This window comes from Dioscorea cayenensis, chromosome 18, assembly GCF_009730915.1.
Source record: "Dioscorea cayenensis subsp. rotundata cultivar TDr96_F1 chromosome 18, TDr96_F1_v2_PseudoChromosome.rev07_lg8_w22 25.fasta, whole genome shotgun sequence".
NCBI lineage: Eukaryota > Viridiplantae > Streptophyta > Magnoliopsida > Dioscoreales > Dioscoreaceae > Dioscorea > Dioscorea cayenensis.
The window spans coordinates 21992313-22018477 of NC_052488.1; the positions used below are offsets into that span (position 1 = coordinate 21992313).

The 26165-nt window shown below is 35.7% G+C and overlaps 3 protein-coding genes across 3 annotated transcripts; all 3 read right to left on the reverse strand.

Moving 5' to 3' along the window:
• Positions 1-41: 41 nt before the first annotated feature.
• On the reverse strand, positions 42-3227 carry LOC120282565 (ran-binding protein 1 homolog c-like). The gene is made up of 4 exons (XM_039289405.1): positions 3013-3227; positions 2774-2925; positions 2520-2645; positions 42-538 (listed from the first exon to the last, which is right to left on the reverse strand). Exons 1-4 carry the CDS (start codon positions 3159-3161, stop codon positions 279-281), a joined length of 687 nt encoding a protein of 228 aa, XP_039145339.1. The 5' UTR covers positions 3162-3227; the 3' UTR covers positions 42-278.
• Positions 3228-3537: 310 nt separating this feature from the next.
• LOC120282593 (ERBB-3 BINDING PROTEIN 1) lies at positions 3538-7506 on the reverse strand. Its single transcript, XM_039289431.1, has 9 exons — positions 7208-7506; positions 7025-7109; positions 6804-6953; positions 6551-6704; positions 4637-4852; positions 4382-4518; positions 4204-4295; positions 3909-4091; positions 3538-3818 (listed from the first exon to the last, which is right to left on the reverse strand). The coding sequence occupies exons 1-9, from the start codon at positions 7296-7298 to the stop codon at positions 3745-3747; spliced, it is 1182 nt and encodes a 393-aa protein (XP_039145365.1). The 5' UTR covers positions 7299-7506; the 3' UTR covers positions 3538-3744.
• Positions 7507-7941: 435 nt separating this feature from the next.
• On the reverse strand, positions 7942-20144 carry LOC120282304 (clathrin heavy chain 1-like). The gene is made up of 30 exons (XM_039289085.1): positions 19966-20144; positions 19437-19641; positions 17688-17776; positions 17474-17552; positions 17243-17370; positions 16843-16941; positions 16635-16743; positions 16012-16091; positions 15673-15900; positions 15535-15600; positions 14802-14918; positions 14421-14618; positions 14131-14247; positions 13963-14022; positions 13635-13721; positions 13308-13391; positions 13090-13224; positions 12949-13011; positions 12770-12874; positions 12576-12688; positions 12235-12487; positions 12003-12139; positions 11642-11920; positions 10533-11535; positions 9932-10417; positions 9657-9827; positions 9379-9564; positions 8911-9033; positions 8678-8788; positions 7942-8578 (listed from the first exon to the last, which is right to left on the reverse strand). The coding sequence occupies exons 1-30, from the start codon at positions 20008-20010 to the stop codon at positions 8414-8416; spliced, it is 5121 nt and encodes a 1706-aa protein (XP_039145019.1). The 5' UTR covers positions 20011-20144; the 3' UTR covers positions 7942-8413.
• Between the last annotated feature and the right edge of the window lie 6021 nt (positions 20145-26165).

Genomic DNA, 26165 nt, shown 5'->3' on the forward strand with positions numbered 1-26165 from the left:
AAAATTGCTTTGAAACTAATTGCATATATTTGTAACAGGACTTATCAGAAGGAGTACTCACATTCACAGTTTCTCATGACCAATTCAAATACTGAAAAAGTGATAATTCAACAAGACTGACACTTGGGAATGAACAAATGGAAGTCTGGGAAAACCAATTACATGAAGATAATTAACAAGACAACAAACCAAATGACATTAAATTGGCTACACAGATATATAATGACAATGTTCCAATCCCAGACACATCTTCAGGGGAAACTGTGAAGAATATTGAGTCACGGAGTAGAATATGCGGCCGATAGTTCGTCTTTCTTTTCAGTGTCGGGTTTCTCTTCTTCGGTCTTGGTAGTGTCGGGTTTCTCTTCTTCGGTCTTAGCAGCAGGTGCCTCTCCGGTTTCCTTGTCGCTTTTAGTTTCACTGACATTCAGTTTCTCTAATAATCCTGCTGCTGAAGTGGCTTCTTCACTATCTTTTTCTTCTTTGTTCTCCAAAGATTCAACAATAGTTTCAACCATCTCCATGAATTTCTTGCAATCTAAACCAAGATACAGAGGTAAGAAAGTCATAACACAAAATAAAAATAAAAAATAAACCAGCAAGAATTAAGCAGGGAAATTCTGCAAAAATTTGTCCCAAGTTGATTTTGTTAAAAGATCAGAGCAGAAGATACACTAGATGACGCGAATGGGAGTTCATCAACATAAAATATAAAATCAAATTAAACACGCTTTCATTAAAAGTCTCAGATCGTATAAGGACCATATCTTTATACAGATTTGATGTATGCACAATTTCAAGAAATAACAGACAGACATAAAAGTAAAATAAAGCTCATAATTACAAAGACAGTGGTGTTAGTACTACGGAAAATCAACTAAATAACAGTCCTGCAACAATGAAGTCTCAAAGCAATAACCAAACTTTCTTGCGCTAAATAGCGTACATGGGCACAAACTCTGATGGATCAGCCATACCGTACCAATTGACTTTATATGACTTCCTCAAATTTACTCATACCCTTACTACTTTTCATAGCGCCTCTAATTCATAGGACCTATCAACCAAACATATTAAATTAACACATCTATATATATGCACCACGTATAAACTAGACAAGCTTAGCTTAGCTTGCCACGCATGCATTTTCTATCTACCAATAAATTATGGGACATTTGCATGCATACCCCCAGAAAACCATACAATTGTGTGTATACTCTGAGAAAGACCTAATTGTGTTATACCCCAAAAAATAACAAAATTTGTGTGTATACCCATACTACTGAAATTGAAAAATAAAATATGAAAGACAAAGAATGTCCTCATTGTCAATCTCTCCTCCCTTCTTCCTCTCTTCCCTCTCACTCCCTCTTCTCTCCACTTTCCCTGCTCTCCCCTCTATCTTAATCACTCATCTCTTTCATGTGTGGGAGATCAAAGGAGAGAATAGGGGTAGTCCACCCATCTCCATTCTCTCTCATACACCAAGTGTTTGGCCACTAAACAGAGAAAATAAAGACAGAAAAGGAAGATAGGAAGATGGATTAATAAAGAGCAGAAGTTGAAAATGATAAAGAGAAGAGATAGAAGAAATGGCCAAACATGCCTTTTTACAAAAACATTATTTTCATGCTGGCTGCAGGGATACAAATGTAGATTTTGGTGTTTCCCAATTATGATTTTTCCAAGTGTATGCACGCAATTGCATATTTTTCAATGGGTATATATAAATTTTCCAATAAATTATAAATACTAATCTTGAAAGAAGAGAACAAGAGCTTACTTTTAAAAGTGACTATTATTTTTCTCCACAAGATAGATAAATTAATACGGCTCTTTTTTTTTTCTTTTCTATTATTTAACTTGCATAGGAGGTGGATCCCTACCAGATCAACCTGAATAAAAATGGTTATAAAATATAGCTCCAAGTACAAAGACCAAAAAGCCAAGCAAAGGAACCGAAATTTTAGCACAAAGTGTCCCACCTACAATTAGCAAAAATATTTAGAGGATAGAAAAACAACCCTCAGAAACTTTATGTGGATTTGGATAAAAACTCAAGTTTTATACATGGCTAAGAAGCTGCCAAGAAAAATTTAAAGAATGATTGAGAGAATTCATAATACTATGAGATTGACTCCAAATAATGATGATGGATTAAACTCTCTTAAATAATCAGTTGTTCACAACTTACATAAAGTCACATAACCAAGATAGAATCACAATGACAACTTAAACAATGGAAATGGCATATACACTAGAGTCATAGATCTGGATTATGCTTGCAATCAATGACCACAGCTTAGAGTGAATAGAACATAATAAGCATATTATTCAAAGCAATCATTTGTTTCAAGAAAACAAGAAACTCACAATAGCAATTAATTAGATAAACATATAATTCATTATCCAGGAGTCATAACAAGCTTCTGAGTCTAGTTAACTAGCCAAACATTATAAAGAAAGAAGAAAAAAAAACCAATTAAAGTAGCATCAAGATCAAGAAAAGCTGTACTCACTGTCAACAGATCCAAACCGGATGGCGAACATCTCATCCTTCAACTCCCCATCGGAGAAATCAGTCGCGTGCCAAACGCAAGACTTATCATTTCCCGCATGTTCCTGCATCTTGATCCCCGGAACCACTGCACCAAAAACAAAAAACACACACAAAAAAAAAGTCTTTAAATCTCAGCAAAAACCATCAAAACATCCAAGACGAACAACAAGGAGATCTAGAAACAAAAATGATAAAATGAAATCAAATCAAAACCTAGATGATTGGCGCAGATCTTGAGAGTCTTAGCTTGGCGCATCACAAGGCGAACCTTGCCAGTCTCCTTGTGCTTCAACAACTTCACGTTACCAGTACCACGCTCCTTCCACTGGTTCCCATCCTTATCAAACCGATACAGCTTGGCCTTCCTAAAATCCAACAACCAATAAAAGCAATGATCAGACACCATAGAACATAGAAAATCAAAAGAAAGAATAAGATCGCATAAGAATTACAGATCAAGAAGGGCATCCTCGTCTTCCTCGCCGGTAGTGACAGCTACCTCCTCAAGGCGGACAATGGGAGCGACTTGGGCGCCAGTATCCTCATCCTCGGCGGTAGTTTCCGCCACCTCATCGTGGCGCTCAGGGTCCGCGCTCGCCATCGAAGCAGAGAAGAGCAAGAGCAAGACGAAGAAGAGAACAGAGGAAAGCAAGGCTGGTTCTAGGGTTTTTCCCATTTTATATATTTATTTATATATATATATATAGTGGGACCCGCACTGACACAATGCGCGTGATAATGAATAAGTGAACGAATGACGCTAAGGGCCGAGCCCGGTTACAATGGGCTTTTCGCTGGATTTGGAGCCCAGTATTCGAAATAATGAATCATATGTGAGCAGGCCCGGCCCAGCAGAACCCGTAATGAATCGATCGATCAAAACACGTGCTGCGCACGTGATAATTGCTTGCCAAATGCAAATGAACAATCCGTTTCATCACTAAATACTTGTAATTAATAATTTATAGCTCACATGATTGATAAATAAAAAGCAATGTATGTATTTACACAAGAAGATAGTTTTATTTGGCAATTGAAACTGTTCATTGAAAGAGTCAAGAAGGATTGGAAGACCACATTTTCATCACAATCTAAGAGAAATGTGCAACTGCTTTTTCTCATTTTTCTGACAAGCAAGAAGCATGAAGATAACAATTCAGAGGATTAGAAAGCATTTTAAATGACTAATCTTGCTGAGATGCACCATCATTGTTGTTGTCCATAGGCTCAGCTTCAGCTGCATCATCACCCTTCTTGCCTGAAAAATGAGAATAAAAGCTTAAAACATCATTTATATTATCATCAAAGTTGATACTTTAGAATGAACATCATGTACAATAATGGACACCTTTTTTCTTCTTTCCTCCACCCTTCTTTTTTGTCTTTGTACCCAAAGCTAACCATGCCTTGATTTCAGGATCATCATCGATGTTTTTCGTTGGCTGCAATGGTTGCAGTGGGTGAGAGGTAATCCTGTCGGACCCATTCGGCATCAACAGAACCGTGAACTTGATATGAGCAACAAAGTCACCTGCCAAACAAAAGGATAGAGGAAAAAAAATGTTTTCATTTATGTGCTTCTAATACATGTCATATTATGAATTCTCTACATGAAAATTCAGGTGTGAAGTATCTTTTATTACCAGGCTTCTCATATAGAACAGGGAATGGTTGCAAGAGATCATGATTCACACATTCCACCAGGCCAAGCCTTGCCCGTTTCTCTTCCAAAGCTCTGGTAAGAAAAAGGTGGTCGAGTTTATAATTGTTAAGCAAGGAGGAGCAAGTTATGACCAAATACAACACATGAAGATACCAAACCTTGCAGTGAAGGGCATGATGGGAAATCTCTGGCTTATTTCACTGAAAATAAATCTTGATGTTTTCATCTTTAGATGATAATTCTTGTCTACAGCCCTTTTATAGATGGTCGTCTGCTTCTCATCCAATAATTTCGGCTGAAAGTAACAAGAACCCAGAGAGACGTATAGATTTTTAGATTTATAACAAAGTGATTTTTCATAATTGGACTAACAATGAATGACTAATTATTTCAATGAGCAGTTAAGTATTTACCTTGCCATCACCTGTGCTTGTGACAATATCAACTGCATATACCTCATTTTCTTCAAATTCAGCATCGTCAACTCTGGTCTCAGGACTAGTCACACTAAGGATTACTTTGTTTCCATCAATCACAAATTGTTTAAGCTGATGACTGAGCACCCCCTCCACAATTTTGCAATCATATGCAGCAGCTACCTTTTGAATAGCCTCTGTAACATCCTTGTTCTATCACCAGAAAGAACATAAAAAGGAAAACTTTAGCGCACAAAAAGATGAAAAAAACCAATAATCATCAGCTACTTTAAAAAATCACTCTTAAAAGATGCACAAGTAAATCATTAAATTGAAGAAAGAGTGGTTACAACTCAAGCAACTACTACAAGAATACATGAGGTCAACCCCAAAAAAAAATCTCAAACCAATCCAAGCCACCAAAAACCTATAATTAAAGCAAAGACCGATTAAGATTTATAACAAACTAGAAACATAAATTACAAGCAAATGTCCATGACCAACTGTCAGCCACTTTGCCTCACCTTTCATAAGTGTAAGTTCAGAAATTCAACAGCATATTTTACATTCATTCAAGAACCACAGCAAAATTTAGCCAATCAAAAAGCATCAGGCGACCAGAGTTATCAATAAATATTAAATTACCTTAAATTTACTTCACATAGCAAATATGTATAGACAAAAAGCATATGTTAATTTTCAAAAAAAAAAGGCCAATGGAAATATGTATAGACAAAAACAAATATAACAGTGAAAAGGTTGAATCAGCATATGTTGGCTACTCAAAGAAAGTTCACAACTAAATGGAAACAAACATCATTAAAATTACAGAAATAGCCAGAATCTCATATTGGCAACTGGGAAACCAAAAAGAAAGTAACTGGTCATTTCAGCAAAATTATGTTGAATTTTCAGTCTTTACATGAAGAACATGTCCAATATAATCAAGCATTGGTTCACAGAACCCAGAACGTGATTTTAGAGAAAACAACATTTTTACAGAAGAAAAACTCAAAACACTGCAATAACAACCAACGAACCAAGGAAGGCAACATTGACAGTCAATTGATGGTGAATTAAGACGTAAGAAACAATGCCCTATCAGAGTAACTATGACAAAAGCTTCATTTGGATGTCAATCCATAGCTTTATAAAGATCTTCATCACTTAGGGTCATTGAATAAAACAACCACATGGTTAAAAGTGTACAACAGCCAAAGAAATAAATTGGACACGGTGAAGCATTATCAAGTTATCAACAGCCAAAGATATCAACCACAAGCACTGAAGTCAAGCCACCATGCAACAACTTCTCTACTCAATAGCCAAACTACTAAACATGGTTAGCATGCAGAACAACATAAGACAGACTTAGTCAAAAGCAGAGCAGATCCTAGTTGGAAGTGTTCGCGTCTCATGAAACCAAAACAAGTTAAAAGTGTACAAGAAGCTGAAGATGAATTAGGGACAGCTCATACAATTAAAGCCCACAGTCCAGGCTGTTCAGTCAACTAATAACCATATCTCGAAATGTAATGTATAAGATTAAATTGTCATCTATATCTATTTCATAATTTCAAATCTTTTGAGGCATAGCTAACAATAACTGAAAAATTTCCAGGTTGAAAGCATTTACATTATCAAAGTTCAGAAATGCAAGAAACAAACTATTTTTTAATTAAATCATGCCATCTATACAGTCAATAATTAAATGAACACTGCTAATTCTATCCTTCTTTAAATCTTGAAACATGGTAGAAAAACTGCATCTAAAAAGGTATGCACGGATAACACTTCATTGATAAGTGAAAAAATATGGATGCTCATGGATTCAATCCATGATGAACACATAGTGCTAGATACTAGGAAAAGAAGAAGAAAAAAACCGCCAATATATATATATATATATACCTTTTTCCCAGGCCGTACAAGCCTCAATGCCACATCTGCAGCAGTGCTAGCAGCTGCAAGCACATCTGCGGCCCTCCCGGTCAACGGTCCATCCTGAATAACATAAGTATGTGCCACAACAGCAATAAAGCCATCTATATGGCACCCCATATCACTGAATCACAAACCAAAACACAGCGTCATTAACTATCACTCTGACCAAATCCACCATCAATCAACATATAAACCATTAAAAAACCACCAATTAACTCACATTTTCACAATGTCATTCTCTTCCAACACAGTCTCATCGCTGGCAAGGGGCGAGAAATGGCAAACCGTATTGTTCACAGAGACACAAGTGGGGAAAGCCACTCCTCTCTCAATCTTCTTCTTCACATTCTTGTACACATTTCCAGTTTGCCTGACTTCCATTAAAACTCACTCAAAACTCAGGACAACCAAACCATCAAAAACATGAAAACAAAAACTCACTCTCGAATAAAGGCGTCTCCTTTTTCACAGATATCCACTACCTTCACCTTGGCCTTGCACTCTGACACCACCAACTGCAGAGCCTCTGCAATTCAACCAAAACCCGCAAACTTATTTCCATAAAAGAAGGACTTTTTTTTTATTTTTTTACTAAAAAAAGGGAAACAAGAGAAGAGAAGTAACTGTTGAGGATCTCGGCGGCCGTTTTGTACTTGGTGACAACATCAGGAGAGGTGAGATCCAACTCCTTCTCCTGCACCTCATCGTCTGACATATCGCAACAGAGATTAAACCAAACCTTTACTACTACCAAAAACACAAGAAAAATAGAAAATAAATCCGAAAAACAAGAGGAAATGCAGGAGGGATTTCAAGAACGAAGGGAACTCTGGAGTAGATTGAAAGGAGCGCGCGGTGGAAGAGAAGTGAATTCTAGGGTTTTGCCGTTCTACAAGTAGAGACGGGTGAGAAGCGGGGCTTTGTTGTTGTTCTTGTTCGGCTATAAAAAAGACAAGCAGCCTTTTGTCACGTGCGATCTGGATGACCAGATGGCTCTCACTGCACTTGGTCAGGATTGCTTCTGTCGTTCAAAATAAAGTTAATTAATCTAATTCGAGTTAACTGTTTAAAACTCGACAAGATTTTTTAAGTTGATAAATATTGTACATTTAAAATGATTGTGTACAATATCTTATATTATACAATTAAAAAATAAAATCAAACGAGAGCGTGCTTGACACAAACAAGCACGAGTCAAAGTTCATGTCAGTCCGAGCAACAGTCGAGCTTACCAATCGTCGAGCAATACTCAATTACATAACAAAGAGCGATTCGGACTTTAAAAATGTAACCTACCATAGAATCGTCACTGAAATAAGACAATTTGGCAACACACAACATGAACATTGGCAAAAGAGTTAAAAACTCAACAGCTAAAAAAAAACAATAAAACATAAATCAATGCAATATACATTGTTTTTTGTGGTAGCCACCAAAAGGTATCTGACTTCCGAAGACGGGGTGAAAGGGCACAACACTGAGCAAAGAGAAACCAAAAAAAAAAAAAGTTGGCGAACAATAGGGGGAAAAATACATAAGTTGAATAGAGATCCCAAAGGGCAAAGGGACAAATGTCTACTACAGGAATATATAACTGGGGGGAACTATACAAAAAAGCACTCTACAGGTGAGCACGACCCCCCCCAAATCCAACAACTCAAGAACCTCTCCTCTACATGTTGAGAATTGGGAACCGGGTGAAATCCTCAAACAGGCCTCAGCGATGATGGCAAAGAATAGAAATATAACAAAATTCACAGCTGCTTTATAAGGAAGGAATCTTGATCATTCATCATCACATTGTCACAAAAAAAAAAAATCTGATTGTTCTTAGTAGCTTCCCATTGGCGGCATGCCAAATGGTGGCATCGGAGGCATCCCCATTCCACCCATGGGAGGCGGGACGGCGAATGGTCCACCCATTCCGGTGCTTCCGCCCATGCCTGGCATGGGCGGGGCTGGCAATGCTAGGGGCAGCAATTGTGCGTACATATTCTGCAAATCAATCAAAGACTCGGAATGTCACTTGCAATGAATCAAGAAAAATAAGGAGGCTTAGTAATCATAAAAGCGAAAAAGGATAATAACAAGTACCTGCTGGGAAACCAAATCCTTCTCTTCCTTTTCTTTAGCCTTGACTTCCATTTGTGCCTCAAGCTTATCTTTCACCAGTTCATCCACTTTGCCAGTGTACTCACGGATAAACTAAAACAAAAAAAAACATGGCAAACATTCGGTTTATGTTTATGTTGACAGACAAATGTGAATGTGAGGATAAGATAGCATATAATTAGAATAAATAGATCAGAAAATCAATAACAATTCACCTGCAAGAGGTATGGGAAAGCAAAGTCAATCATATTGTTCATCCAGGCAAGCTCCAAAGCAACATCAGGCCTGATTAAGTCATAGCAGATAAAGAGACAAGATGCAAAGCATTCCTTCTTCCCCTGCAAATATAAAAATCATTTATCAATATGCAAATAGATCATATAAAAACCACAGGCAAAATTCTGGTGCCAAAAAAATATATATATAATATTAAACAGAAAGAACAAATAAATGTGATCTGATTATTTGTCTAAATAAAAATCTCACAATGAAATATGAAAAAAAGATGCATAGAAAGCCAACCACCCTATAGATATCATTCATGTTAGGATATTGGGAGAAGCAAAAAAAAATTTCTAACAATTACTCAATCTACCAGATGAAACTGTTAAATCTCATCGTTAAAGCAACACATTATCAAGCTTAAGCCGTGGTCAGGCAAATTGACAAGACAAAACCATTACCTGCTCGATAAAATAAACAAGCAATTCTTCAGACAGCTCACGATCACCAGACTGAGAGCATGTCTCCATAGCATCTTTGTATAAATTGTCTTTCTTGGACAAGGCAATGGATTGCTTCCATCTCCCAGCCTTCTTATAAATATATGCGGCAATTCGTCTCATCTCAAGAAGCTCATGCTTTTCAATCTGCTCAGAGTAGAAGGACAAACATTTATAAACAAAGACCCTATAACAGAAAATTCATTACCTTAACAAAACAAAGAGAGAAATTCTGTTACCTTCTGTGCGAGACCTATTTGATCAAAGTTATCATGCATGTCAACTGATTCACGAAGTCTATCATAGTCCTCCTCCTCAATGTAAATTTCATTGAGGGCTTCATTTACAGCAGAGACATTGTTACTCTGTACTGCAACCATATATGGTTTCACAAGATGCAAGTGACCAGCCTGAAACCGCAACAAAAATTATTGAACTTGAATCAGTTTGCCATGCACGTCAACGGAAAGAGCAAAATGCTGAAGAACATAATAGGAACCCTATACGTATGTACCTTCCTCATTATATCCACCACACGTGTATGGTCCACACGAAGAGCAAGCACATTAAGAAGATCATTAATAAGGTCAGGATGTTCCAGCAAATAGAAATGCACTGCCTTGTAGTAGAGTTCGACATTAGCAACTTTGACCGAAACATCTTTGAACTGCATGTGATCCCATGCATCTGGAGAATGATTCATAATTGTTGTTGCAGCATTATCAAACTCATCATACTGAATGTACAGATAAGTAAGTTCCTTCCAGTGTTGTTGTTCATCACAAACACGAATAAGCTTAGGAATGTTAAGACGAGTCGAGAAAAGTTTGATGTGCTCCATAAGTTTCTCCGGGCGATATCTAGCATACAGAACCCCCAGCTCTGTAAAGATACCCATGTGAGCCCGTTCAAGACCAAGACCACTCTCCATAAGAGAGATCAGTTCGTTGAAGCATCCTCTGTTCTGATAATACTCACTAACCTCTTCCAGGTCATCAACCTACAACAGTAAAGCATGCAGGTAGTGATTTCAACCAGCAAAACAAAGATATCCTAGAAAACAAAGGAGTATAATATGAGTTTAAGAAAAAGCTAAATGCCCTTGAACTAGTTACCTGTATGATGATATTTAGCCCGCATATTTGAGCCAAGCGGAACTCCTCAGCATCCACACAAGCAAAGCAGACCTCCTTCCATGTCTTCGAACTGTTAGCTTTACGAGCTGCATCAACAGCCCCCTGAAATTGCTTTAACTTAACCAGTGTACTAGCTAGTTTGGCCCAGTTCGAAATGAAGGCAAATATAATCTTAGCCGCCTCATACAGTTCACCGTCATATAATCTATCACCAACATTTTGGAGATTAGCAACATTTGGCATAAGAATGAACTCTTCTATTTCACCCAGCCTGTCAATCTTCGCATATGCATAAATAAGTTCACCATCCACCTTCGGTTCTTTAGTTTTTTGCCTCACCATCAGTAGATACTTCACCAAGTCATGGTAGACATTAGCATCCTCAGCCGCATGAATAACATCCAAGAACTGAGTTGCATCATCTGCACGGATGAAGGACTCAATTGCATCACTAACAAGCCCTTCCCGCAATTGAGCCTTAGCTACCTGGCTCCAAACAGCATCTTCTTCAACACGGAAGGCAAATTCCACAGCTCGTTCTATGCTACGGATATTATCAAGGAGAACATTGACAGCTTGGACATTCAAATTGAACTTTTTAAATATGGCAAAAGCTTCCTCATACAATTGAGCTTCCACAGCCACCTCCCCAACTGCAGGCCCATCAAAATTATCCAACCTGTTGATGTAATCCATAACCCTAGAAGGATCTGCTTTGATAGCTGTTAAAATCAGCAGGTTTTGCAGATTGAAATTTCCACTGAATGCGGAGTTTTGAAGAACAATCTTTTCAAGTAGCTCAATTAATTCATGTGGGAGATCAGCAGTCATGAAAGCTTTAACAGCAGCAGAAACTTGCTCTGGGCTCTTGCTTTCAGGCAGTGCAGTAGAAACAACTTGATCAATCAGTTGTCTTCTATATTCATTATCAGGTTGGAGGACTTTCTCCCACAAATCACCATCCATTCTCTCCACAACATATCTGAAATTACACACACACACAAATACAACACAGAAGCTTTTAACATATTGAAAGAAGACACAATTACGTAAATCTAACTGATTGTAAACAAACATAATATAAATACCTGGCCTGCAATTTGAACAAAGAGTTCTTATTTGTAACATTAATGAGCTCATCATCGCATTGTCCTCTTCTATATGCAACAACTGCAAGGGTAGGATCCCGCTTCTCACAGTATTTACCGACAACACGGGAATCATAGTATGGGTTAGTTGTAAGAAAATGCTCTGGGTTATTGTTGCTGTCTATAATGATCTTTCCCAAAGCATTGTGAACATGCACATCTTGACTTCCTTCACTCACAAGATGCTCCAAAAACTGTGTGAGTAGCCGAAGACGATTCCTATATTTCCATAAATGAGATATAATCAATAAATAAACTGAAGAAAAGTTGCTTAAGAGACGGTAAACGGAATTCCGCATACCTTTTCTCACATTGTTCCACAAGAGGTTCAACTGGAAGAAGAGAACGGACTGAAAGAATAAGACCCTTGATGAAATCCTCAGGACACTCATCATCCAGCAGTTGTCCAACCACCAGAGGAGCATTGCCGGGGTTAACCTATGTCCAAACAATTTAAAGGAACAAATGTTGTAACTCAATGAACTACTAAGAACAGATTCTTTTATAAAACCTTTCTCAAAGCAAAATCTTACTTTCTGCACATATCCCTCAATATATCGAAGCATGTTATTTGTGTACAAGTAGTGTGTCAAATCCGGAACAAAACCAAAACGATCGCAGACATTAATAAGTGGCCGTGCATCAGGAAGTTTGGCTTCCATTAAGAAATTCTTTGTCTTCTCAGGATCATAAAAGTTGGATTCTCTAGTCACTCTTTCAACTTCTTTAATCTGACCAGTTTTTGCTGCTGCCTCAATATACTTGAAGTGTATATCTGGATCTTCGCTGTTAGGGGAAAAACAGGGATCCAAATTTACTAAAACAACCAGCCTTATGTCAAATTAAAAAAAGTCATTTCTAAAATAACCAATACCTGGAGCTCAAATAGGATCCCAAAAAGAAGTAAAGACCTTCATAGGACTTAAATTGCTCAAAAAGTTTAATGCATGAATCCACGCCTAACTGCTCAGAATATTCTTTTGCAGCCTGCAAAAATAAACATGTTAATTGAAAAAGGAAAGGTAACATGAAAGTGCATGCCCAAATTTAAACCAATGAGAAAGTTACCTGAACAATTATTTGGAGATTTCCTCTCAGGTTAACCAGAAGAAGATCTTTCATGCACTCTAATGCCCACTCCCTTGAAAGGGTCCCAAAAAACTCGACCAGAGCCTGGCAAGAGAAGTTAATCTTAGAAAGAGTGCATAAATCATAAAGTAAATAATGTGATTACAAAAAAACAAAACCTGAGGTTCAATCGCATGTGTGTTGACAATAACCCGTTTGATATCGGGCAACTCCGAATAATGCTGAGAAGCATATGCAACGTTAGACAACTAATATTCATGAAATACAGAATTAAACATATCTTTTGAAAGATATTCTACCTGAAGCGCACGCATGTACAGGCCAGCCTTTTCACAAAGCTGAGCAATCCGCGGACGATCATAGTGACTAAACATGCCGTTAGCCAATATAGCATCAGCAACATTGGGGTATGTGACTAAATTAACCTCCAAAACCTGTGCCAAAAACAGACATTAGAGATTGACAGAGAACAACTCAAGAGATGTCAACCAGCTTTTTGGCCCCGCATTGAGTTCACCTTAGTTTGAAGGAAGGCATGCTCAGGTAAATTTGGTTTCAAAACATCCAAAAGAAAAGCTGTTGCCTCTCTAATCAAGTTTCTCTGCAGCAAACACAGAAAATGGAACTCCCTTACTCCAGTAAATAAATAAGTTGAAGTATGAAGGAAAGTTAAACTAACAAAATTCGGCAAATTATAGACAGCTTGACATAACAGACATACTTGGCAAACCTCTAGAGTCCAAGACATAATATCACATTGCTCAAAGAAATGGAATACTCCTTTCGGTGCAAGTCTCAGAATGCAAAACAAAAAAGGAAAAAGAATAGCAAGAAGTCACTGAACCTGGAGGAAAAGATCTGTTATTGTATTGTAATCAACAGGACATCCACCCTCCATTTGAGACATCATTAGAGCAAAATTCACAGCACCCTACAAAAAACATTGGCTTGTGTCATGTTCACTGCAGAAAATTCACCAAGGCTACAGAAGACATGATTTAATATAAGAACGTATAAAAAAAATAAAGAAATAAATATAAGCAAAACAAGGATATCATTTGATTAAAACCTGAGGAAATAGTTTACAAAAATAAAAATAAGCACCATCACGCGCATCAATCACATGAAATGATGAAGCTGAGCTCAAGATTCATGGTATCTGAAGTAGTTACCTGTGGATCTGTTCTTAGAATTGTCTGCAGAAGAAAAAGATAATCTGGTGTATACCCAACCTGTACACAAGAATGAATCATTCATCACATATGTAATATTCATAAATCTCCAAACCTCCCACTAGATGCAGACTACTTCAACGAGCAGGAAATACAGATTCCAAGTACCTGCTTTGAGTATATAAGAATCTTGTCAAACTCTCTCCGCTCAGCAAAAGCGGCAACAACTTTTGGAGTTGCCCTTGCTTTTATATAGATCTTCAAAGCAAGATCATTGTCTACAGTCTACAAAATAGAAATGGATTAGATGATGATGAAGATGAATAAAAGATGGATCCATCTTTTAGCGAAGATAAAAAGAATAGAACATCCAACTCCAATTTCAACCATATTATTTCCAACAAGACAGTGTAGAAGATAAAAATGATTGAGCTAAATCTTATAAACTGAGATCAAACCTTCACAAGATCTCCAAGTTCTTCACTGCACTCAAGCTTGTCCTCTGCCAACCAATTCTCCAAAAGATTTTTCTTGTTTTGATTGACCACAAGGCGAGATAATTCTAGAGACTCAAATGCATTGAGTTTTCCCTTAGTTAACAACGTCCCAAAATACTGAAGTAAAGGGGGTGTCTGCCCAGCTTGAACAGGAACACTCTGCAAAATATAAAATTGTTAGGACACCCAATTTTTTCATAAAAGTTGAGAGATTAAAGAGTGGCATGTGCTTGTGTATATGCATATACATAGGGAGAGAGACATCACAATCTGAAGTAGCTTGAATTATGTGCAATTGAATATACCTTCAAAACCAAGAAAATAAATAACATGATTAGATACCTGAAATTTTGCCACAGTCTCAGGTGTTCTTAAGATGCCTTGTGGAGATTCAGCAGCAAGTTCTGCAGCTTCCTTATATTTAGTTTGCGAGAATAGTTCTTGAAACCTCTGCACAACCTGAACAACAAAAAAGAAACAAAATTCAATAGTGAGAATTTGACCAAATGATGGACATGAAACAAGAACAGATTAAGTAAAAAAAAATATTTCCCAAAAAAAAAAACCCACTTCCATCAACCTACTAAGAAATTTACTGCAATGAAAAAAGCAAACATAAGCAGATACGTGAAAACACATGCCCATTAAACTAGTATATGAAAATTCCAAACAAAGGTATCCATGACGTTTCATTAACACTGACAGCCTCAGACTGGTGCCTTGCATGATTTAAAGATGGTCTTTCTTCTCGGGTAGTTAGCAGATTACATGATGAACAGCATGATATACAAAAACAGTATAAAATATGAGCTGATCTCTGCCAACATATCTTCACACATGATATATTTGATTTTTAAAAAAAGGATCCATAAAACATAATTTTAAAGTCAGTATTAAGATGTGATCCACTGGAATTCCTTCCAACCAGAACAAAGGGCAGTGACAAAGGACAAAAAACAATTGTAACTTTAATAATACTTCTCTGCTAGAAGATTAAACCTATGTCAAACATAATCATCATACACCAGACAAAATCCATTAGAATCAACATCAAATCATAAAAATGGTAGCTTACCAAATTTTCAGCCCCAGGAAGGTTTCCACGTTTGGCAAGATTTACGGCAAGCTCCAGATTGTTCAGCTGAATCACCAGAAAATGATGCTAAGTGCAAACTCAGTAAGACAATGAAGAAACACCATAATACTAACACACCTGGCCACTAACAAAAGGCACTAGAGTTGCTTCATTAACTGTTGCAAGAAGAACCTGCCCTCTTCTATTAATAGCATAAAACCCACCAACTGTTGAAGCTTCTGCCGTGAGAAAGATGGGGTCAGGGCTGATTCGGTTTCTGTATACAGCAGTAGCTGTCTCCAAATCGTATACAAACAGAAGACCCAGCTTTGTGATCACATATATCAAACTGTACTTGTGTGATATCTGCATATGACAATCCATTAAGCCAAAACTTTCTCAAGAAAATTGTATGACTATACAAATTTTAGAAACACAATAACTACAGCAATGATAACAGCATTGCCTAAACACAACCTGCATGGCTACTGGAAAGTCATCTGCAAAATCAGGTGGGAAGAACAGATCTGCTTGTTTCTTCGAAAATCCTGGCTTGCCTGAAATACGTTAAAAGAAACTCAGGCACTTAAATAAAGAGCAAGTAAAGAAATGCATACATAAATTGTCTTAAAACAAATAGTTGGATGCACAACTTCAAGGTTGGTAAACATTAAAAAAAGAATTGATTGACAACATCAATCATAAGTAAAGGAATGGATACATAAGTTGTTTTAAAACAAAGTTGGATACACAACGTAATAGAGGTTAACATTAAAAACAAAATTGAATGACAACATCAATCATAAGCGATCATTTAAAAGAAATTTTCTTCAACTCCGGCAAGCAGAGCAATCACCTTCGTCCTCACTGACATAACCAGCTACAACAAATTAGCCATCTTACCCCTCCAACAATCATCAAACATACCTTTATCCTGTTTACATTGTGATTCCTAAGTGATCCACTACTATTACTCATCACTACCAGAAAAAAATCATCAGCTTTAGCAAAACCAAATTGTCTGCAAAAAGGTGTGTCCTGCAAATTAAAAAAAATAAATTCTAATCCCTAAATCGATTTCATATAAGGAAACAAACTACCTGGCTGGGCACCAAGTTCAATGACGTGCAGCTTTGATGAAATCTGTCCAGCATTAGAGGTCTTTGAAGCAAAGCAGATCAGAATAGATTCTTTGTCATTTCCTGCAACCTACGCAGGACACAAGCAAGGTTGAGCAAATAATGCAAGATTTATTATTTAAGAGCCGCATAAGCAACGGTACTCCGAGCATATATGCCTGCTTGTCACCTTGAAAGTTGCAAATGAAGCAGCATGTGCTTCAAGTGCCTGACTACGCTGCTGGTCCACAGAAAAAAGCTGCATATTTCCTTTTACCAATTGTGGCCGCTGCAAAAAGATACAAGTCAGTTTATAGCTTTCCTGAATATCGAGAAAAGAATAAAATTTTTGCCGTCTCAAACAGAAAAATATATATATATATATATATATATATATATAGGCCAACTTTATTCAAAAGAAAAAAAAATATTGGAGAAACAAAAACTAACAAAAAGGAGAAGCAATAAAACTTAAACACATAACATAAACGAAACACAGCCACAAGTTAAATTAAAGCCCAAAAAAAAAAATGGAAGATGCACTCAAAATAAAAAAAATAAAGGAAAAAAGAAGAAAGAAATCTGAATACCTCTGGGGCACCAGGTGCAATTCCAATCAAAACTAACCATTTTTCAGTGGGGTCACATCGATAGTTGATAATTTGATTATTTGTCAAATTAGCAGTTCTATCAAACATCTTCACAGGCTCCGAGTCGCCTGCATGACATTGGCATAATACCATAATACATGATGTAAGAACCTATTCTGATATTACTGCATCAAGAACTGACACGATTAAATAAACAAAAAAGTGCATTACCCTCAATCGACCAATGATACACAGAAGATTGTGTAACAAGCCCCAACATCTTTGGAGTGATCCACTTCCAGAAGACAACCTGCAGAAAGTTTCACAAAAATGCTAAACAAAGTATTTCTAGAACCAAGAAGAAAACACAAAACAGCTAATATATACACAGATAAGAAACAATGAACCATACACCATTATTTTCAATTTAAAATAGCAAATTCACCTGCTCTGGCATCTGATGAGATTTAATTTTGGTTTTCGCCTCAATATTGAAGATTTGCAAGTGGTCTTGTGTGGTGCCAGGTAGTTGAGCTACAGAAAAAGGATCTAGGGTCAACAGATAATCATGTGACACAACAGAACCTATGGTGAAAAATTAATCAGGAAAAAATAAGCCTTGCAACCTATGCCAAATATACGCAACTGACTATAAGAAATTAAGTGATGAAAGTACTAACGTAAATTCTATTGACAAGACGTTCACTAGTTCATACGGGGATGCAACATACATAAAAGGCAAAACAAAGTAGATGCCAAGTACAGTCAATAGATGGCATGCCAACTGAGAGGGCTCAACCATTCACCCTCATAAAAAAAAAAGAAATCTTGCTGCCTAAAATAAAGATAGACAATTGGCTGCAAGGTGTTAAGAAGTTCAAAAGTGTTGTGTCCAGTGACAAGCTCCTTTATAGTTCAAATAGAAATCTAACATGCAGAAAAGACACAAACAAGGTAGACGCAAGGTATAGTCAAGAGATGGTCAGTCTGGGTGAAAGGGTTCAAAGTTCACCCCCACAGACTCTTACTGTCACTCACATGCATAAATTGAACTGCAATGTAATAGATAAAAGAAGGTATCATGAGCACAATCCTTAAGTATCACTTGTCTATCATAAATGTGACTGCTTAAATATGTGATGACAAGATTTTCTTAGAGAGATCCATGCGTGTTATAGGAACTGATATAATGAGGCTAGAATTCTGCAGAAGTATTAAACCATTCAACACCATTTTTGAACAAGATCATTAACAGAGCTCCTCGTTTCCAAACCAACCAGCATATCTAAGATGACACAGAAATTGATGAAATGCCCTTCAAGCCTGAACATTTTGCAAATAGCCACATAAAAATATTACAAAACCAAGATGAAATCCATGCTTCTAAAAAGCTCGATACCATAAATGTCAGGTTGATCAAATGCTTCTTTCTTCCTCAAACTTCACCAATGCATGTTACACCAAAATATCATATGCTATACACATTGTTAATAAAAATACAACTCTAAGACAATTAATAATTTATGCTTTCTGATGCTAATCAGTTCAAATAATGCTCTCCAAAAAATAAATAAATAAGAAGAAGAAAGAAATAAAGAAAAAATTAATAGAACAAAAGCGACCAGAACAAGCTCATAAGGCTTACTCCATTCCAAAACCAGTTTTTGCCTAGTAATTATAGCATTATCACTCGAACACAGTACACCGACCTCTCTATATTTCTATAGCTGTCCAACTTTCTTGCTTAAATAAAAGATTACAAGCAGCCTTCAACCTCACAGCAAGAGATGTGTTCCAACTATATTAACATCTATGCATTTAGCCACTGATCATAATGTACCCAAAAAAACACAATACATCATGTTGAATACTTGAACTGCTAGAATTGGAGATATGAATTATTTAATATCCATTAGTAAAGAATATGAAACGGAAATGCCACTCAGTGTTTAGAAATGGTAATAAAATACTTAGCGAACACCATATCAACATGTTTGGACTAGAAACACAGAAACACAATGCAGAAATTTAAGATTTAATAGGTGCCACATACGTTGCCATAACAAAAGGACTTAAACTAAAAACATTAACAAATATCAACTCCTAAACCTAAAATTCTATAATCATGTTGTCAATTCAAATCACCAAACCTAAGAATATAAATAAATGGCGCTGGTAAGAAACAAGATGGGACCTTTGAGAGCAAGAATCCTGCTGTTGGGGTTCATCAAAGCCGAATCAGCAGTGATGGGCCTCCTCAGCGGCTGCATCGGCATGCTCATATCAATAATCACAACGCTGTTCGCCGGGGATGTCTCCCTCACGCAAATATACTTATCTGATTCCATCGTAACGTGCGTGAAGGTGATGAATTGCGGGTTTATCCCAATACTCGGGAGCTGAGATCCATCCAAAGATCCAAAACAAATAAAAGAAAAAAACATAAGAAAACACGAACCATTCAAACGAATCAAAACAAGAAAATGAGAAATCCCAAGCATCAACTCTCAGATCTGACCAGATCCGACATCAATTTGATCAAATTCACTACCATTCCAGTGCGAATATCAAGATCCATCCATCTCCAGTATCAAACCAATAAAAGAAATCAGCTCAAAACCCTACCTCTACTGGCTAACTTGAATTCTACAAAGAACTAATTACAAAAAGAGATCACCCAATCCAGAGACCAGAAAAAGTTTAGTGAATGGATCGGGACTTACAGTGAGCGCCTCCCTCATGGCGATCGGGGCGTTGGCCGCAGCCATGGCGAGTGGATCGTGGAGCTCCGCTAGGGCTAGAGTTCCGGCGAAGAAAGCAGTAGATCTGGAGAGCAGTGAAACCCTTCCGGATCCTAACGGGAGGAAGGAGCGGGTGGAGAGGGAGAGAGAGAAATGGAACGAATGAGCGGATCTGGAGACGAGTTTTATATATAATATAAAAAGAAAAATAAAATGGAATCAAAAAAAGCCCTTTCCTTTTTTTTTAAATTCATTATTATTATTATTTTTATTATTTTGGGATTTAAATATATATATTTATTTATTTATTTATTTATTAGTTAGATTATGTGTAGTGATTTATGATCATGAAAATAAGATCCTTGCTTGGATTATTGTTATTATTATTGTTATTTAGATAAATTGCTTTTGTAGTTATTTAATTTATCAATTAGTAACTGTGGTTTTTTTTTTTTAGGAGGTGGGTGGAAACGTGGAAAACATTAATGAAAAATCACCTGGCTGAATTGATGGTTGTTTGATATTTTTAATTGAGACATTTTTATTTTGAGAATTTTAAACTCTGAGGTTTTTATGTAAATAAAATATTTAATTATTTTAATAAATTTAATTTATCAAAATCCATGGGCGATGAGTTATATATATTATGGTAAGCATGAGGATAACGGATGTTAATGTTGAAGTTCTTAGTCGTATGTTTAACTTTAAACAGATGTTTAATTTAATGTTAACGTTTAGAGTGAAGTTGCATGCTTCAAAGTATTTATTTTAGAAAATTCAGTGAATTAGCATAATTTCAAAGATTCTGTTGAAATATAATTCCAAATCAACACATTTTTCCCTTGTTTGTTGAGCCAAATGTTAATTCATGGTTATGAACAAAAGATGAAAAACCATTTACCTATTTAAAAAAATGTAAGTAAAAATATACTTCAAAAAAAAAAATCAATCAAGAAACCATTAAGTTAAAGACAGATATATATATATATATAATTACTAATAAATCTATTTACTAACCATTAAATTAAGACTATCGCATGTTGTCGCATAATAATATTCTCTTTCAGGAATCTGTCAGAAAAACATCGGTTCTCAAAGCCCAAAAACTAAGCCCATGTGCTTCCCATATTAACATATGGGCCTCCGCGGGTGCAACCCACTTACAAAATACCCCATAAAATCTATAATTACTAATTAAAATTTAATTATATATATATTATATATACACCAGGTATCCTCGGTGTTTTACATAATAAGATATCTATATATGTGAACTGTTATGGGACAAACACATTGTTCACTTCCGGTGTTTGATGCAAGTTATTATATATAATCACTGGTCGTCAATGTTTAAACTTGATAGATATAGTTTATCATTATGTATAAATGAATCATAGCCATGCAAGACGTCTCAGGGTTATACATATATATAGGTTGTATGTGATGGAACTTGATGGATTTCACATTAGAAATAACCCTATGAAAAATCAGGATCTTCTTATTGATTGGAAATTATTTAGGAACAACATAAATTTAGCGGAAACATACCTGCACTTAAATCCATTGATGATGATTATTGGGTCTTGTGGTTCCTCTAACTGATCACACGCAGAGAGAGGAGATGGAAACCCTAATTCAGGAAAACCTAATTCTGAATCCCATATTGTTGCATGCTATCTACACCCTATTTATAAAAAAAAATTATTGGGCTAATTACAAGTCTGCCCATCATAGACTTGACAATTTTGCCATCAGGAATTCTACACAACATATGATTAATATGTAAATCCACACATTTAAAATTAGATAATTAGGACTCTATCCAAATTTTTTAATTAAATCACCACAATTGGATCATTCAAAATTAAATATGATAAGATATACACAATTATAAATGTTATTTGTGTACATCTACACAACTTATGCACACATATCCTTATATCCCTACATGATGTGTGGTCTAAAACCCAACAGCATGTTCTAAGTATGTTCATAGATTGAACGTTGATGCAGACCGTTAAATTGAAATCCAACGGTCTGCAGATTTTGGTGATAGTATTACAATATTATTATGCTTATGAATAGTAGCACAACGAAAATTGATATGTACAGTATTTTAATCTAAACCGTTAGATCGTAATTATAACCTGAATCGTCAAACATTGTTTGAACTAAACTTACATGAACCCAAACTAAAAAATAACACAAAACAACCAACCTGTTACTCTGTCTTTTTCTACAATATGGGACACTCTTCCCACCAGTGGACGTTGGTAGACTCATTTTCCTCATATATATATATATATATATATATACAAGTCGCATCCAAGTATGGCATGGCCAAGTAACGTCACTCTGACAACAACACTAGGTGTCACCCGGCCATATGCCATAGCCATGCACCCTTGTGCATTCCACTACCTGTCAAACCCACAAACCTTAATGTGTACTCTTCTTCTTGCTTCCCTCAACACCACCCCGTTCCATTATATAACCGGCCTTGCTTTCCTTTCCAAGTAATCATTCATCATCCATCCATCCATCCATCCATCCATCACTAGTTACTACACTAATGGCTTTAGCACAAGAGAGAGCGGAGCTCGATGCTAGAGTTAAACAAGGCGAGATAGTCATCCCCGGAGGCACTAGTGGGAAGAGTCTTTAAGTCCAAGAGAACCTCGCTGAAGGTGAGAACCAAATCGCCATTGTTTACAAGGTATTTGATGAAATGCCTTTGAGAATATATATATATATATATATATATATATATATATATAATGATAGGGAAGAGTAATGGAGGGCAAAGGAGGAGGGAGTAGCTAGGAAAGGGAGGGTATTAGGGGCTGGGGAGCAGAGGAGGGCAGAAGAGAAAGAAGCATATTGGGAGGGAAGGCTTTCAAGAGATGGGGCGCAAGGGTGGGCTGGGCACGGATCAATGGTCCAGCGCTGAGCGCGGGGTGCACTAAGGGATTGACATTAATGAGACTAAGTTATAAGTAGGTAGGAGATCCAACACTAGTGGTTGTTCTTTGTTGCACTCTTGTAGTCTTATTGCTCTTTCTCTGCATGTGCATGTGTATGTCTGTGTTTTTAAATAAACCCAGGTTTTATTTGTGGTGATGTATTATTAGTGAGTGTTTATTTATACGGCAAATAAACAAATAATCCCTCTGAAGTTAAGAGATTCACAAAAAAAAAACCCATGACTTTTAGCATTCCCAGATGGTCCTTCATTTTTCTGACAGGTTTATTTTCAGACCTTAGTGACATAAAGATGGTTGATGTTGACATAAAAGTAGCTGATGTTTACAGAATTGCCTCTCAGTTTTTTAAGTTGAAACACATGATTTTAAGTGGAAACCCATAATCTTAAACGAAAACTCAAAATTTTAAGCGGAACCTCATAATTTTAAGTGGGAGGTACATGTTGTAAGATAGAATAAACTAACTGAGCAAGCTGCATTAACTAAAAAGTAAACTGTCAGAAACAAGAGGGATTGTTTAGCAAATTCAAATGTCAAAGGGTTTGTTTAAGATGTTTTGAATCTTTCAGAGAGTTATAATTAATTTTCCCTTATTTATATTGATAATAATAATAATTTTTATTACAACAACAATAATATATAATAAAGTGTAGTATTGTGCAAAATATTTTACATATATCATATAATTATTGTATCGATATTATGCATCCACTTTTCACTAGATCTCATGTGATACGAGTTGTTTTTTTGTAGTTCTAACATTGTAAAACAGAGTATAGGGTAGGCTTAATTGCTCGTGTGTTAGCTTATTTCTAGGGGTGTAAATCAGTTGAGTCGAGCTTTGTCATGTTCAAGCTCGGCGCGTTATTATTTTAACCAAGCTCGAGCTCAAGCTCGAGCCGAGCTTATTTTAAATTTTATTAGTGAGGCTCAGACTCAGCTCGTTAGCTTAATAAAGGCTCAGCAATTTTTTTTATGTTTTATTTTTATTTTTTATATTCATGTGTCATTTCAAACTCATTTAATGAATCATTATCAAGCTCAGCTCTGCTCGATTTGAGCTCGAAGATTATTTTAGTAAAATAATAATTAAAGCTTATATTTGAAATCATTTGAGATTTGGGCTTCTTAGCACAAATTTAGGCTCGACGTCAAGCTAGTTAGAAATCTCATTAAATAAATCAACAATAATAACAAAATAAATATTTAAAAAACAAACACCCACAACTTTCTATATCTATATTCACCAAACCGGTGATGTCCAACCCCTGCCAAAATGGAATAAGAGGAAGAATACAATCCACACGACAATACTATCAAATCTTGATATAATTCAAACATCAATAAGTTAAAAATGATTTTTTGAATAAAGAAATAAATCTAAAATACCATAAAAAAATATCATTTAACGAATCAAGAGATTTAAGACTAAAGTGTCCAGAGACACAAAAGCTTACTTTTAATTTAAGATTTATTTACAAAAATAGTTTTAAAATTTAGTATTTATTAATAAATATAAAAATAAAACTTAACTTTGAACATTTATATTTATATTAAATAAAAAAACTGTAACAAATTTTGATAATAAAATTATTATGATAGTATATTTTTTTATAAGTTATAAAATTATTAATAATCCTTGGAAAAAAAAGCTTGTTAATGATGTTATTCTCATAAATACATGTGTAAATGATGCTATATATGAATTGCTTAACGATTCTCGTAAACAAGCTTTTACGTATAATAAATAAGTCATTTAATGATTTTTATAAATAAGCCTTTACGATACAATAAATAACCCTTTAATAATTTTTATAAAGTAGCTTTTAACGAAATAATAAATGAGTTTGTTCACAAACCTTAAACAAGCCAAGTTTGGTGGTGTTTAAACTCCGCTCATTTATTTTATGAGCTTAATAATTAGGCTTGAGAATCGCTTGTTTAGCTTAATGAATGAACCAAGCCTTTGAGCCAATAGTAATAAAATAATTAGTACATATATAATTATTTTCTTAAGAGAAAAAAGAAAAATAACGCAACTTTATCTGAGCACTTAACTCTTTTATGAATATATAATTTTTTCAGCAGCATTGGTTTTAATGAAATTTTATTTTATCAAATAGTTTATTGTAATAAACAAAAGGTAGAATGATTTATATAATCTATGATAAGTGCATTTAGACATTTTTAGTTTGGTTTGGAATAATTGTAATATATTATCCACTTTTGTAAAATAATAATAATAATAATAATAATAATAATAATAATAATAATTGGAATATATGATGGGTTGAAGATTGATTGTGTTCATTATAATAGAAAATATACATTGTGGTACAAATAAAAATATAAGAGTTCAAATTTAAATTTTAGGTTTATGAATTTATTTATTCGTTTATTTATTTTGTGAATAAGAAAATTCAAAGACTAAAGATTCAAAATAATTTTCCCCATAATTTGAGGACCAATAAAAATTTTGGAAGGTATTTTTTGTTGCTTCAAAAAATTAATAATGTATGCAATATTAACTTATGGGTGTAAGGTGTTGGAGGCCCATGTATATTGGGCCCATTCTAGTTTATAAAACATTCCTATATTGTTTAGTTCACATTACCTATTTACAAAAACTTCACCCACTTCATCTATATCAGTGTGGCGGCGCCGGGGTGTGGCGAGGAGGGACATCCGCCACACCCTCCACCGGGAAAAAAAACCCTGAGGATTGAGTTGTGCATCTAGACTTCATGATTTAATCTCAGCCATCCATGCTTCTCTTCATTCTCTTTTCAGTAGCTGCCTCGAACTAATGCCATTCCACTTGATCAAATTCATCACAACCCTTGATTGATTTTCGATCACAACTCAACGAACAAAAGTCCATCCACTTGCCTTGCCTCGAACTAAAGCTATCCATCCATGATGATTTAATCTCAGCCATCCATGCTTCTCTTCATTCTCTTTTCGATGCTGCCTCGAACTAATGCCATTCCACTTGATCAAATTCATCACGACCCTTGATTGATTCTCGGTCACAACTCAACGAACAAAACGACCATCCACTTGCCTTGCCTCGAACTAAAGCTATCCATCCATGATGATTTAATCTCGACCCATCCATTCTTCTCTTCATTCTCTTTTTCGATGAGTCGCCTCGAACTAATGCCATTCCACTTGATCAAATTCATCACGACCCTTGAT

Excerpts from the sequence above, each read along its gene's own strand:
- LOC120282565 (XM_039289405.1), bottom strand. The coding sequence starts at position 3,161 with ATGGCGAGCGCGGACCCTGAGCGCCACGATGAGGTGGCGGAAACTACC. Across the intron at positions 2,926-3,012 it reads GAGGATGCCCTTCTTGATCT|GAAGGCCAAGCTGTATCGGT; the intron begins GTAATTCTTATG and ends GTTGGATTTTAG. Across the intron at positions 539-2,519 it reads CCGGTTTGGATCTGTTGACA|ATTGCAAGAAATTCATGGAG; the intron begins GTGAGTACAGCT and ends ATCTTGGTTTAG.
- LOC120282593 (XM_039289431.1), bottom strand. The coding sequence starts at position 7,298 with ATGTCAGACGATGAGGTGCAGGAGAAGGAGTTGGATCTCACCTCTCCT. Across the intron at positions 6,705-6,803 it reads GAGAATGACATTGTGAAAAT|TGATATGGGGTGCCATATAG; the intron begins GTGAGTTAATTG and ends TTTGTGATTCAG. Across the intron at positions 3,819-3,908 it reads TGGAGGAAAGAAGAAAAAAG|GCAAGAAGGGTGATGATGCA; the intron begins GTGTCCATTATT and ends CTCATTTTTCAG.
- LOC120282304 (XM_039289085.1), bottom strand. The coding sequence starts at position 20,010 with ATGGCTGCGGCCAACGCCCCGATCGCCATGAGGGAGGCGCTCACT. Across the intron at positions 19,642-19,965 it reads CCATGAGGGAGGCGCTCACT|CTCCCGAGTATTGGGATAAA; the intron begins GTAAGTCCCGAT and ends GATGGATCTCAG. Across the intron at positions 12,875-12,948 it reads CACATGCGATTGAACCTCAG|GCTCTGGTCGAGTTTTTTGG; the intron begins GTTTTGTTTTTT and ends TTCTCTTGCCAG.